The 15,329-nt window shown below is 40.3% G+C and overlaps 1 protein-coding gene across 3 annotated transcripts in view; it reads right to left on the reverse strand.

Annotated features, from left to right (window-relative positions):
- The window catches only part of Col12a1 (collagen type XII alpha 1 chain), a 129,804-nt gene that overhangs the window by 43,845 nt on the left and 70,630 nt on the right, over positions 1 to 15,329 (reverse strand). For all 3 annotated transcript variants that reach the window (XM_031345995.1, XM_031345996.1, XM_031345997.1), the window contains 11 exons: positions 15,279 to 15,305; positions 14,089 to 14,231; positions 11,788 to 11,917; positions 10,450 to 10,589; positions 9,856 to 9,985; positions 8,847 to 8,989; positions 7,620 to 7,749; positions 6,884 to 7,026; positions 4,969 to 5,098; positions 3,260 to 3,379; positions 789 to 935 (listed from right to left, as the gene is read on the reverse strand). In XM_031345995.1, coding sequence (XP_031201855.1) covers positions 789 to 935; positions 3,260 to 3,379; positions 4,969 to 5,098; positions 6,884 to 7,026; positions 7,620 to 7,749; positions 8,847 to 8,989; positions 9,856 to 9,985; positions 10,450 to 10,589; positions 11,788 to 11,917; positions 14,089 to 14,231; positions 15,279 to 15,305 — 1,383 coding nt within the window. The remainder of the gene's footprint in view (positions 1 to 788; positions 936 to 3,259; positions 3,380 to 4,968; positions 5,099 to 6,883; positions 7,027 to 7,619; positions 7,750 to 8,846; positions 8,990 to 9,855; positions 9,986 to 10,449; positions 10,590 to 11,787; positions 11,918 to 14,088; positions 14,232 to 15,278; positions 15,306 to 15,329) is intronic.

Raw genomic sequence — 15,329 nt, forward strand, 5'->3', positions numbered from 1 at the left:
TATTAAAACTTATCAAAAATGTTGGGACAACAAAATCTAAGAGACAAATTACTGATTCAGTATTTATATCAGATTATATTGATGAATGCAGGTGATACATATTGTTAACATTCAATGTCAAAAAAAACTGCAATAGAATTTTACACAGATAACTATGGGTTAAATCATATTGTATAAGTTTAGTATTTTAAAAATCAAAATATAATATTCTGTATCAAGTAAAAATCACTTCCTCCAAGGGGAAGAGAAATGGGATGAGGAACTATGGGAGGGCACACCAGAAGGGGGGGTTAATAACTGGACTGTTAAAAATGAAAGTAATAAATCAATAAATAATCACTTCCTCTTCTTATATACATGTATAAGTCTACTAAGTTACTTAGAGATTTATATAGATGTTTTGTTCAGCTGCACACTAAAGGGTTTACCTTTGTCAGTGGTCTTCAATCTATGGGTCTCAACCTCTTTGGGGTTGAATGACCCTTTCACAGGGGTTGCATATCAGATATCCTGCACATCAGATAGCCTCCCTATCAGATATTTTAATTAAGGTTTATAACAGTAGCAAAACTTACAGTCATGAATTAGCAATGAAGAAATTTTATGGTTAGGGGTCAGCATGACATGAAGACCTGTATTAAAGGGTCACAGCATTAGGAAGGCTGAGAACCACTGCCCTATGTGATGCTGCAGAAAACATGTGCACATGAGAAAGAGTAAGATTGCGAGAGGATAGCCTGGAAAGTTTTACTACATTTCCTACAACCGCAATGCGATGCACAACTCACACGTGGTGCCTTGATCTGTGAGGGGAACGCTGAGTCCAGAGTCATACTGTGCATAAACACTGACGTCATAGGTAGTGCTGGGATTGAGGTTGTGCAAAGTGTATGATGTCACTTCTCCAACAAAGGCTTCCATGGGCTCATTGGAACCTTTAAGGACAACAAAAGGACACAGAAGGATATAATCACTAGCCTCAGTTTTTGTTCATAATGAAAGATATTTAGCATGAAAATTGACTATTAGGATGAGCTCATTAATTCCAATCATCCTTCGGGCTCTTTTATCATGCCACAGTGGGTGGTGACCAGAAATCTGTAATCACCAGCTTCATTCCCATCCTCAAAGCACGGGACAGCATAGAGATAAAGTCAGCATGATTCTATGTTCCTTTACTGAACTCATTCTCTCCTGTCTTTTTAAAGCCCTGATTTGCCAGCATGATGCTTTCCACAGAATACAGACTCAATTAACGTTCGCATTTAGTGTAGTGATGAGCTAAGGACATCTATCCTGAACTACATTCCACACTTTCTGTTTACCACAGATCCTCAGTGATGAAAGCCCCTGCACACTTCAGGTTCTCTGCGTCTCTGACATAGGTTCACATTTGCTTTCTCCTGCTTTCTTTCCTTTTCTGTATTGTTCATGGTCTTCCAGAGCACATGGGAGATGCCCTAGGAGATTTGACACTGATAAAACTTATCAAATCATTTATTCAAGGTGATGTTAATTTAGATGAAAATGTCACTGAGGAGTTGAAAACAAGCCTGAACAAACTAAGATGCATAAAATCTATACCTCAAATGGAATAATTTTTAGTGTAATAAGGAAAATATAGACATTTACATTGGTTTAATATTCATTATTTCATGATCATCATAACATAGATGATGCCAGAATATAAGCATCTTCAATCTGTGCACTTTGTGTACCAGCTAAAATTTTTCCTTTATATATTTTCATGAATTCTTTAAGAATCTCTCCTAATGTGTTTTGGTCATATTCATTTCCACTCTTCCCCCAACTCCTCCCAAAACTTCCTTTATTACCCAACCCTCTCCAAACAGTGTACTCTTTTTGGTTTAGTAACCCACTAAGCACACTTCGTGCTGACTACATGCTCTGAGGTGTGCGGACCATCTTTTGGAGAATAGCCACAGGTCAAAATGATCAATTGTAAAATTTAATGAGAGTCTCATACACACCCAAAGTGATAACGGTATTTTAGGCTGAAGACTTAAAGGCTGTTTCTGGAAATAGTTTCTCTAGTATAAAAGGACATGATGTATTTATAGGAAAATCCAAGAGTAGGAAGTACCATTGTATCTCGAGGGTTGATCTGGCTCTGCTATGTACTCAAATGCTAAATACTACCTCCCAAAATCTAGTTGCCCCTGATGAAAAGATCTTCACACAGACCAAGTGATGCTAGGTAAATCTTGCTCCCCAGTTTAAAACTATTGGAAAAAAAAAAAAACCTGGCAACAGCCAATTACTAGGGAAATAGAGGGGTGGAGTTTGAGTTATTGCACTGAGGGTCACAGATAGGGACAATGAAGAGAAGGAAAAAGGAGATAGAGAGGAACGTGGAGCGGACAGGGAGAACAAGAGGTAGGCCTCCATTAGTCATGATAGGCCAGCAGCAGGTGCCAGAGTGGCCTCTCCAAGATACCAGATTGCTGAAGCAGAAATAATACAGAAAATTGCAAACAGCAACTTTAGGGGAGTGCAGTTGGGGAAGTGGCCAGACTAACTTTAGAGAATTAGATTGGGGGTAATCACCCAGTAATTGTACAGAGCCTAAAATAAATCAGGTTGAGTAGCATTCATTTGAAGTTAGATGGGGATAAGCATAATCTGTGTTCATTTACAATCATATCTAGATAACTTGTTGGGGTTTGGTCCTTTGCTATGTATTGTAAGGTGAAATACTGCTCCCCAAGGCCTGGTTGCCCCCCCCAAGGGATGAAAGAATCTGCACGTACACAAGTGATTTTATGTAACTTTGCCCCCCAAATTATCCCTAATTGATGACTAAAGATACCAACACCTTATAGCTGTACAGAAGAGTGATAGGCAAAGCTTGGTCTCCCAGGGCTGGGGTCTGAGGAGAGAACACAAGGGGAGAGAGGAGAGGAGCCGGAAGGAGGAGAAGACAGAGGAAGCCATGGGTTAGGTGAGTCATAAAAATATGGCCATGAGGGTTGGCCAATTCAAGTTAAGAGCAGCCCAGATGGAACATGGCAAGTTATAACTTGGGGTTATTGATGAGGAAGTAGACATAATAGCAGAGATGGTAGATATCTCCCCAGCTTTAGTGCTGATTAAGGCTTATTATAAATATAAAAGATGTATGTCATTTATCTGGGAACTACATGATCAAAGGCAGGGTATAAACACCCGATTAAGATTTAGCATTTGTTACAACATAACTTTCCAATATATTCCTGTTATGAAAACTGTGTTTCCTTACCCACTGGCTTGTACACAATTTTATATCCAAGAACTGGTGAGGGTGAAGGGTCCCAGGACACTCGGAACCTTGTGTACCATTCATCGAAGATGTGTATGTTCTGAGGAGGAAGCAGACCCACTGCAAGGAAACATGGGCACACATCACTGACTTGTTAGGACATTCCCTTGAGAGCAGTTTGATTTTTTTAATAGCCTGAAATTTCTTCATCCAGAAAATAATTAAAAAGCCATTGTCATGTTCCAAAGAAAACTTGGTAGTTTTGCAAATTCAAAAAGACTCTGGAATGGATGATTTTCAGACGATTCAATAGCAAGGTCCAGGGCTCGTGTGTGATCAGGATTAAAGACAGTAAGAGAGATCTCATATCTTCCTTGGAATATTATATGCTGCACACTATTAGAACTAGAAGGCACTTTACAGACTATCTAGTCAACACCTCATTTCATAAATAAGATATGGTTTTCACAAAAGACCAGCAAGACAACGACTAAGGTGATATTCTTTCGCTATCCTGCCCTGTCCTCCACACAGCCTGGCATCTCAGTCTGCCAGAGGTTTTGCCCCAAACATATAATCTCTCCCAAAATATATAACTTGCAAAATCCGTAGCATTTAGGTGGTACTCTACACAGCCACTGAGTTATCCATGGCATTCTAGAAATGACTAATCCAACATGAAAACTTATTTCCATGAGGGAAACTAGACATGGCTTTGCTCTGCCTACAGAAGTCAAAGTTTATTTATCATTTTTGTAAGCACAAAATTCTGAAATACTCCATAGTCCCCCAAAAAGTTATCAAAATATATTTTAAACTTGAGAAACTGGGAAAGTGGGTTGCTAATTGAGAAACACCTAGAGTCACTAGAGTATCAATAAATAACACAGATTTCCAAGCTGGAGACAGAGAGCTGAATTTACTCTAGTCAGCTTTTCTGTTAGAAGCATCCCAATGTTGCCTTTCTCAAGTTCTCTGATGTTGTCAAGAACATGTAAGCCCCAAAAGACTTTGAACAAGTCTTTGGACTGGTTCCTTGTGGGAACCAGTGGCTCTCAAGCCTTGGCTGTTGATATCAGAAGAGCCACAGACTGTATCTCAGGCCAAGTACATTGGCAGTTCCGGAAGAGGCTTCCAGGTAAGCATATTTTTAAAGGCTGTCAGGCAAAAATCAGATTAGAAAATCTTTAAGCCAAAAAAAAAAAAAATTGCCATCAGTACAGATCAAAAGGTGGGCCCAAACACTGATTATTCTCTGTAGATTATCTGAGGCAATAATTGTAAGCTACATTTTTAGAAAGGGCTCTTAATTATTTCGCTTCTGTTTTCCTACATTAAGATGCAAGGATAACAGAGGATGTCTAGCTGATACCACATTGACTTAAACTACAGCATCACTTGACACCACGCACACTGTAACATTTCACAGAGGACATTAAAAGAAAGAAAAAATCTCAAGCAACAGAAAATATTCAGATTGCGGTCACCCTTTTTCTCCTTTTATTATAGCTTTAAATAGTTAAGAAATTAGATTAGGCTCTGTGTCATCATCTTAACAACATTCAATGTCTAATGTAGAATATGATGTGTTATCAATGTAGTATCTGAGATATGCTGGTAAAGGTAGTGGTTCTCGGCTTTAGTGGTGTAGTGACATTAAAAACATGAGCACTTAAAAGAGAAAAAAAAAAATAAAAGTCAACACTGACCAGTCCTCCCGTTTCCAGTAAGATGGCTACCATCTCCATCCTCATAAATAGCAATGACAGTAATTTTATACGGAGTGTCAGGTTGCAAGGGCTGCAGTATTACATTGTTCCTCCTGCCTGGAACTGTAGTCTGTAAGGAAAGTTCAATTTAACATTTATATTCAACAAGAGGACACCTAGATCAGAAGCCCATGATGTTTTTATACTGCTCCATAATTAAAAACAGATTCTTCATACTTTTGTTTCAAAATGCTCAGGGAAAGGCATATTATCTAGCCTGACTCCACACAGCTTTGGAGAATAGTTGAAGGCCTGACAGATACTGGCTAAAATCCCAGATCAGCCACTATGCAGTCATCTGACTGAGCATCTCTAGAGGAAAGTACGAGCTCTAAAGACAGTAACACAAACAACACTCAGAGCATACCACTGAGCCGCTGTGTCTGCGTGTGTCATCATAGCACATCGCATTCCCAGGTAGAGGACATGTTATGGACCAGGTGTCCCTTAGTCAGCAAAAATGCACAGGTTTCCACCCTCAAGAATATTAGTTTAGTTGATACAAATTAAGTGTACTTTGAAAAGGAGGAAATGGAAAATGTATTAAACTCCCTTCACAAAGATGAATGATCCGTGCACTTTTCAACCTCCCTCGTCTTGTACAAACACTGTGGCTAAGCCTCCTGGCCTGGACTCCCATAACTACAAACACTGAACTGCTAAAAGAAATTATGTTCTCAATGTTTTCAGAAAGCTTAGGAACATTTTTCCCCAGCATGGAAGAAAAAATACTAAACATGAGTAGTGAATTTGTTTATCTTGTTTTGATTCTTAAAAATTCTAGTTGACAATTACCTGTTTCTTCTTAATAAAACAGGACTTCAATTAAAGAAAGATTGTTGTAGCAACATCAAGAGATTGAACATTTCTTCACATGCAAAAGGCATATGGAAAGAGAAAAGTTCTAAGAGAATGCCGCTAGCAACAAGGCTGCAAACCACAAATCTAACAACTTTACAGTCACCATTTAAGCTCATCTTGGAGCTTATCACAGAAATCAATCAATAAATGTCAGCAGCTGTGGTTTCCCAACTATAAGGAAATTCCAAGAAACTTGAGGGGATAAAGATGGAGTGCTTGACTACATACACACAAGACCCTGGTTCGTCCCTGGTCCCACAAAAAGGAAGAAGGAAAAGAAGAAAGGTAGAAAGGATGGGGGAAGGGGGATAGGGGGTGGTGGGAGAGAGATGTAGGACTTGAACCTGTGTCTAGGGTATACACAATATTTACACTGCCAAGAGTCTGGAGAGACTGTCGATATAATGGTAGAGAAATTGTTTCTCATGCCCCAAGTCCTGAGTTTAATTCTTAGTGAAAGAATTAAAGAAACAAGAAGGAAGGATGGGGAAGGGGGGGGAGAAATAGAACCTAGAACCAACTAAGGGAAGATTTGTACATTCTAAACCAAAAGAGTACAGAAAAAAAGGTGAGTTTAGAGAAAGTGGAGACAAGTACTGAAATACCAAGGAGAAACCATGCAGGGGAACTGGTCTAGAAGAGTAAGATTGAAATATTCACATCATCTGGACATTAGTTTGGACGTTATGGATTAATATGTGGCATATTATAGTAGACCTTTTTATGTAAGTAAGCAGTTAGAAAAGTAGACTAGGATAGTTTTCCAGTCAGTCCTTACAATGGAAATGATCCCCAAATCACTGCTTCACTATAGAAGTCTCAAGCAGGAACTTTCCTGTTGTCCCCACATTAGAGAAAACTATGTGAGACCTGTCACACAAGATCTAAGAGCTGAGTAGTAACCAATGCAATAGCTCTGAAAACAAAGCTTAATCTCACCCTCCAACCAAGTGAAATGATTGTTTCAATGTCCATCAATGGGTATTATACGTACATATTCATCAATTGGATCACCAACAGTAGGAGAATAGATGATCCTGTATTGCTGAACTGGCCCATCAGCATGGTCCCAGGCTACAGAGAGGCTGTTGGTCGTCTCCCCAAAGACCCGCAGATTCCTTGGTCCACTCCGTGGAACTAAATAAAATACAGTTGGTTTTGCTGCTTGCCTGGTAGCACTTCCCAGGTCAGCTTACACGAGGTGCTTACTGGTGCTGAAGTCACCATTCATCATGCTTCCTCCCCTGCGACATGATACACTACCTTCTGTGGTTTTTATGTGACGTCACATAGCATAACATGCTACCTTACAGAGATACAGTTACGTGCTAAACTTTCAACAAAACAGAGTTAGGTTTGCACTGAAATGTGCGGACTGGGAAAGGAGGGGATTGTTTTAACCACTCTAACCACCTCCACTTAGAGAGGCTAAGCCTTCACATTTCCAGTGTCTGTTTGGCAATCCAACCCACGGCATTGAAAGGGGGGGCCGGGGGAGAGGAAAGACCTCTTTCATTTAGACCCCAGATGTTTTTTAATGTTCAAATGAAATTCATTCAGCACAAAGATAGCTGTAGACACACAGCCTGAGCCTGGAATGTGAATGTGGGAAATCCTAGGCACAATTACATACAGAGGCTACCCTGTCCTTGGAGTCCCTCACCTACCACCCACCACCCACTCCTCACTCAGTGACGAGAGAGAAAGTGGAAACAGGATGTTTGCCTCACGTGTTCGGCCCTGGCTGGGGCTGGGATTCCCCTCTCCATCTGAGTAGAGAGCCACGACGTTCACAGAGTAGGGTGTGTCAGGAATCAACCTCTCCAGATGCACCGTGCGGGTATTCCCTGGCACCACAATCTGAAGGGGAGAGAAACGTGCCAAGTTCTGCCTGACAGCTAATGCTTGCCAGGTCGTCGGTTAGTCAGCACAATAGTATTTATCGTGAAAGGCTGCGCCCGGACACGTCAGAAGCCAAGTGTGCTTCTCTGCAAGATCGGCCTCTAGCACATTATTAGACACAGTTGTCCTCAGAAATCCCCCCTTATTTGCTTCAATTTTCTCCCATTTACATTTTTCATAAAGCCTCGTCAATGGAATATCTAGGATGTGTATCTGCTCACACAAGCATGAGAGAAGGGATTCCATGCTAGTGGCTGAGATATTGAGTGTTAAGGCAGAAATTCTGGATAAGGGTAAAGTCATCAAGAAAGAAATTATGCCATACCATATAAAGGAACATTAAAATGAGCGCTACTCCAGAATACACTCATTGCTTATCATTTTCTTATCTCTGCTCATCATTGCTTGCTTTTGTAAAGACTTGTCAGTCCATAAAATTCTTTCCCTTTCAGCATTTTGATGCTATTATTATTCATGTCAAGTAACTTCAGGTTTGTACATTATTGGCCTACTCACAAAACAGACCTGGAATTTATCAGGAGGAAAGCTGCAAGTCTCTGAGCATACCACCCCAAACATGCCTGTTTGCATCTGACCTCAGAAGGTCAACAGCCTGGTCAGTGCTTGGATAAAATACTGAAGAGTATTGAAGAGACACTGTAGTTTGTAAGAGCTAATAAATAACAGTGTACTTAACATACTTTCATAGCAAAGACGTGTGTAGTTTCTCAATGTATCTACTACTGAAAGTTCTAGAAACAGTATGTGTCTCATAGCTAATTCACTTTTTCCCCAAGTTCTTTCCTAAGCAAACTTATAATTACTATATCTGTCATAACTCAGAAACACAATCACTTAAATATTATGTACTAACATATGGGTGGGGTATAAAAGCTCCTAAATAAGACTCAAACATGCAGCTATAGTATTCAGGAAAGCTAGTCTACATGAGAGGCGGTGACACCATTATTGTTCCCTAGCCAGCTGCTGTGGCAGAAGCCACAACAGAACAGACAACATTCTTTTCTGAGCTCTAAGATGACAAAATTACTTACAGATTCCGAGGGTCTTGTACCAGCAACAGGGGAGTATACAATGCGGTACTGCTGCACTGGCCCTGGGGCAGGGTCCCAGCGGACATCAAGGCTGTTGGGTGTAGGGTTATACACTTGGACATTTCTCGCCGGTCCTCTCACCACTGAGGAAAGGAAAGCCAATGCCCATGTCTGTTTATACGTGTCAAACTTTTCATCACTTTTTTCACAAGTTACACTCTCTGTAATAGGATAAAATCCTACCCAACAGGCCTGGGCTAGCTAGATGAACATGGGACAAGGAGAAGAAAACAGGAGTAGCTGAGTTTCCAGTATGAGCAATGGGGCCAGAAGAGAGATACTTTTTATAGTCTGCCTTCTAACCAACAGAAAGAAATAGACTCAGTCAATCATTCATTTGTTCACTCATTCCTGCCTTACTCAATACTAGCTGTGGAGGAATATCTTCTATGATTAAAAGAAAAGACAAATGAAGAGATAAGTCAGTTCTCAATTACCTTCCATCAATAACATTTAGAAAATTAAACCTGCTTCCTAACCCAAAACTCTAGCTTAACCAACAGCATCACCTCTCTAGACCCCTGATGGTACCCTGGAGGAAGCTACCCATGCTTGATGCCCTACAACCAGCCACAAGTATGCTTTAAAAGTCATAAAGTGTTAAGCATGCACAAAAGACTAAGCAATATCCAGACAGACCAGCAAAAGCCACTAAACTGGTTTGACTACATTAATAGTGGATAAGAGCAAATAACACCAAAAGCATGCCAGCAGCAAACCAGAGAAATGCACAACCAAGTAACAAAGTGGACAGGTTTCAACAACCTACGCTATAAAATCCAATGACAAGACACCACAGGTTGATGTTTGAAAAGGGAGCTGTGGGTCATTTTGACATTTTTAATCTTCTCATTCTGATTTTTTTTCTAGTTTTCTTCATTGTTCAATGTGCTCTTTGCAAGTGGAGATCAATGTCTATAATGGAAAGTCAATTCTGCTTTTTACTCACATGTCCTTCCAGTATCTGATGTCCGCCCGCCATCACCTTCTGTATAGACAGGAACCACTGTGATAGTGTATGGAGTATCTGGCTGCAAGTTCCTAAGAATGGCATAGTTGGTATTCCCAGGGATTGGTACCTAAAAGTTTCATAAAACACAAAGCAGAGTATTGAATTTGAAAATAGTAAAGGAGCTAATCCTTCAAATAATATTAACTGAAAGCATTACCTTAATGAAATTACAAGAACTTTATAAAGTCTCTGCATTCAATGTCTCCCTTTATTTCCTGGTTCCAACCAGCACCCAAAGCACCCAGCCCACTGTGTCCCTACATCCAAAACCTCAAGTATGAGTCCTCTATCATCTCCCTACATCCAAAGCCTCAAGCATGAGTCCTCTATCAAGTCCTTGGCATTAATATGAAGTCTTCACTTCTAAACAACTTATCTTTCTATTTCCATTTTAAACCAATCTCCTGAAGTTTAAACAGACTAGTATTTTCCATTTAGGAGTGAGCTCAAGGGCAACCTGGTCTACATAGCAAGTTCCAGGACAGCCAGGACTACATAGAAAGACCCTGTCTCAAAAAAATTAATAATTACCAGTTCTTCTGGGCCACCTGCTGTTGGGGCGTAGAAGAGTTTGTACTGACGAGGATTGCCTTCTGCATGGTCCCAGCGAACACTCAAAGAGCTGGTAGATGGGTCATATACTCTCAAGTTCCTCACGGTATTCAGAGGTTCTGGAATACGCAGGAAGTACATTCTAGTGATGCTCTAACTAGCAACTATATCTAAAACATGAGTTAAGCAACATCTTCAATCCACCTAGAACATAGCAGATATCCCACAGATGTCTGTTGAAGTAATTATTAAACAAAAGATTTGCACATCTGTGGTATATATGTCTCATCTATCTGTAAGACACTATGGGTCCCTGAACATTTTGTTTTTAATCCTGGTAGAAAATGACATCTTTTGTTTATACAAATAAAGACATTATTACAAGCAAGGACATTAAAAAGAACAGCTACCATTTTAAAATATTTGTCTATGGTTCAAGGAACATCATGTAACAAGAGACAGAAAGACTGTAAGCGCCAGAATACTCAGAAGTCTTCAGTGACACAGTCTCTCCTAAAAAATGGCTGCATAAACAAGACCATAACAATAGCAATACCAATGGGCAAGTTGACATGGAATGGAGAATTTTCATGGGGTCCTACCCTTAGACAAAGAACTACAGGCAAAGATCAACTTCTGGGAGAAGCATTAGCCTTTCCGAGGGATGGGCCTCATTATTAGTTGATCAATGCAAGGTGGCAAGTCTTGAAACCATATACACACAAACAACAAAAACAGACTCGGCTGGTTGTACTTACATACATTTGTACATACACACACACACACACACACACACACACACTCCTCAAAGAAAAAGAGGCTATTGCCAGGTATGGTGGTACATAGTTTTGATCCCAGCACTTAATAGGCAGGCAGATAGATATCTGTGAGTTCAAGGCCAGCCTAGTCTACATTGGGATTTCAAGGACCAGGTTTATAGAGAGAGAATCTATTTTGGAAAAAAAAATGAAAAGGAAAGAGAGGGAGGAGGAAGAAAGAAAGAATAAAATAGAAAGAAGGAAGAACAGAAGGAAGGAAGAGGAAGAGGAGAAAAGGAGGGAGAGAGAAAGAAGGGCTTAGAGAGTGGAGTAGGAGGTCATAGGAAAAGTTTGAGGTGAGGTAGTTGGTGGGCAGGGCTATAAGGAGAAAAGGAAAGGGAACAGGAAGTGACGTAATTTTACTTCAATTAAAAATGTTCTTAAATTTTTTAAATCTACAAAAGATCTGTAAGACATTCTATTTCCTCCGTGTGTGTAGAAGTGTGATTTGGTTCCATGGTGATAATTAAGAAGCTGCAGGGACTCTGGTTTCACTTACTTGTCTTGCCCCTTCCGGTCATCCGTCCACCTTCACCATCTGGATACTGGGAATACACCGTGATGGTGTATGGAGTGTCGGGCTTCAGTTTCTGCAGGACCACGCTGTTCTGCCGTCCTCCTACTGTGGTCTTGAGGAAAACACTTCTTGGTAAGCATCAGCCTTACACTTTCCAAGTCACTAAATTATTCTTTCTCTGAAGGAACTATTTGAGACACTTGCCAAGTTCTGGAACCATGTCCCGCAATGAAGGCTTAAAATATATCTCATGGCATAATTTTATATGTAGAGTATGTGTCTCGAGTCATGAAAAGGATTCCAAACTTTAAACTGGAGCTCAAAAAGATATTTCAACTTGCTAGCCGCCAGCACTGCAAAATTCCATCCAAAACACATTTCACAGAACTCTTCCCCAAAACAAGGCATTAATCATAAGTAAGCTACAAAGGGTCTTTTAGATACCAAAGGACTGTGTAATTTTACAGGCCCCACACCATTCAGTATTATTCTTGCTATTTTACAGATGTTTTTTATTTTCTTTAGAAACACATTTAAATGGTTGGGCAAAGGATGTAAAGCACTTGGTGTTTCCCCCAAATGCTACCACTCTAACAGCATTAGCTGTGTAAACCACGTGACCAGACCCCTCGCCAAGCCACACTCAGGCGGTGGTTCCCAGTGATCTCCTTGATACCAGCCTTGAGGTATGAACGTCTCAATTTCCTCCAATTATGAAGTCTGAAGTTTTTAATTCGTTGCTCAAAGCCATCTTGCTATCTTGTTGAAAGAAAATTTGTACGATTTGTTAACAGTCGACTGAATTCAGATGTTTATGCCATGGTAATTAAAGTCACATGAAAATGGCATGCAAATGGAGCGCTGCCAATGGGGAGTGCTCATGGAAAGGTCTAAATGAATTAGCACTAACAGATGTTTCCAAGTTAGCACCCATTCACTCAAACGATTGGAGTTCCAGAAAAGAAAAAAAAAAAAAAAACTTCATGGATCACTGTATCCATCTTCAGTTTGAAGAAACTGAGTTTCAATGGCTCATTTCAAACCATCTCCTCTCAGAGGTTGTGGAAGAAAAGAGTTCAGGATGGGCAGAAGCTGTGTTTGTGAAACTTTTGATACCTAACAGGTTGGAAGGGCTTAGTTAGGAGTCCTAATACTGTAAGGAAGGAAATGGGTGTCTACTTATATCTCCCATCCAACTTTCCAAAATGAGCACAGCGTTGGTGATTTGTATTTGAGTATTTCACAGACTGCCATTCCAATGGGATTGGAGCATCTGTGGTCCAGCTAAGTTTGCCAGGCAAGAGCAGTGGCCTTTACTACATGCATTTATCCACTGCCAACCTCAACTCTGCTAACCTTCGAAACTGGTGAGAGATATGATCCACTTGCTTGAGCTCATCACACTTAATACTGAAAGTTCAAACCTTGTTTCTCTACATAACCCATACCCCGCTTCCCAAAAAGGCCAGCAAATCTCTAGAGGTCATCAAAAGACATTTGAAAATGAATAGGAAAATATAACCCTATCTGTGTAAAAATTGTGATGCTTCTGGACTTATGATAAAGTGCACTGCATAAAGGGCAAAGGTGGTGGAATCCCAGATAAGCCACTAAATTAAACAAGTGGGCACACGCCTTTAATCCCAGCACTTGGGAGGCAGAGGCAGGTGGATTTCTGAGTTCGAGGCCAGCCTGGTCTACAGAGTGAGTTCCAGGACAGCCAGGGCTATACAGAGAAACCCTGTCTCAAAAAAGAACAAAAAAAAAAAACAAAAACAAAACAAAAAATAAACAAAAAAACAAACAAACAAGCAAAAAAAAAAAACAAGTGGGACATACAAAGGCTCTATTAAATAAGGAATGGCTGGAATAGCAAAAAATGGCAGCTCAGCTCCCTGCGTTACTGTCTTTCTCAACTACCTTCATTTGGTAAATATTTTTCATTGTATCAATGGACTTCTAGATCTGGAAACCAAAGATCTGATATAATCGAACTATTGAAGACTTACATGGACTCAAAAATGTTTTAGATATCATCATGCTAATTGGGCACATGACTGATGTGTACTTACTATGAAGAACAACTATCAGGTCCCACCAGAGCATCCTGTGTGACTCGATCATACACTCTAGAGGGAGAGGCAGTTAAATTCTAATGATTCTATCCAATACAGGAAACTCTACATTCCCTAACAAGGTAAATATTGTAAACTCTCCAGAGAAATAGCTGAAAAGCAGCAGGTAGAGCGTACCCAACATTACACATTTTACAAAACAAATTACCGTTTGTTCATTGCCTTCTCCTGTTGAAGGCTGATAGGTGATTCTGTACTTCTGCACACGACCACTGGCAGGATCCCACTTCACGGTCAAGCTGTTAGATGTGGCATTGTACACCTGAAGGTTCCGTGGACCGCTTTTTGGAGCTGAAAGAAGATTGTTAAAAACATATTAAGCACATAGAAAACAATCCCCCATTCCACTAAAACCAAGAGCAAACAAACAGAATCTGTATTATTCCCAGGGAAATTGACAGAGCTATGTACCACTGGGTTTAGAATTAAATTTAAACTAACAACAAGGTCATTGAATGTTAAATGGTTATTTGGTACTGAATGAATGTGTCCCCCCAAACTTTGTCCTCTGGAAGAGTGAAGCCCTGATGCTCAATGCAGTAGAACTTGCAAATGGGGCTTTTGACGATGATGCCATGAAAGTGGGTCCCTCAAGGGAGATTAGTCTTTATAAATAGAGGCATGAGAGAGCTCACTTTTCTGCCTGCCATGTCACAGCACAAGTGAGATGAATGCAGATCCCTGCCCAAGAACACAACTGGCTGCCATCATATCTTGCTCTTGGGCATCGTATTCTCTAGACAATTTTTAGTGATACTAGAGATTGAAGGTAAGGCTTACAGATGCTAGGCAAGAGCTCAACTACTGACCCTTCGTTATGTTATGTGTTGATTGGTTTATTTATGGTGGAACAATATGATGGTCAATTCTCTTCTCCAAAAACTCTGTGGGTACTGCAGCTTGAATTAAGTCTGTCCGGGTTGGTGGCAGGCATCTTGGCTTGCTGAGTCATCTTGACCACCCTGGTTATTTTTTTTTTTATTGTAAGTCATGGTCTCACTAAATTGACCAAATTGGCCTTGAACATATGACCCTCCTCAGCCTCCCAAGCGACTGGAACTACAGGCCTGCAGCACCAAATCTGCCTTCTAGTCTCCAGAATTATCAGCATATAAGTTTTTGCTGCTGAAGCCATCCTGTGTTTTGTTAAGGAAGCCCAAGCTGCCTCATACACTCTTCAAAAAGTAACTGAAAAGCAAGTGTCCCAAGAAAAGCCAGTTCTGGAAAAGGCAGACCTTACTATTAAAATGCAGAAGGCCTGTTCACAATGGATTTGATGGCCTTATTTGTTAATTTAAACCTTGTCCATTCAGACAATCCAATAGGTTAACTTTTTACCTTGTGTTGTTAAGGGTATCAGACGCACTAAAAGAAAACAGAATTTGTAAA

The sequence above is a fragment of the Mastomys coucha genome, unplaced genomic scaffold (genome assembly GCF_008632895.1).
Source record: "Mastomys coucha isolate ucsf_1 unplaced genomic scaffold, UCSF_Mcou_1 pScaffold23, whole genome shotgun sequence".
NCBI lineage: Eukaryota > Metazoa > Chordata > Mammalia > Rodentia > Muridae > Mastomys > Mastomys coucha.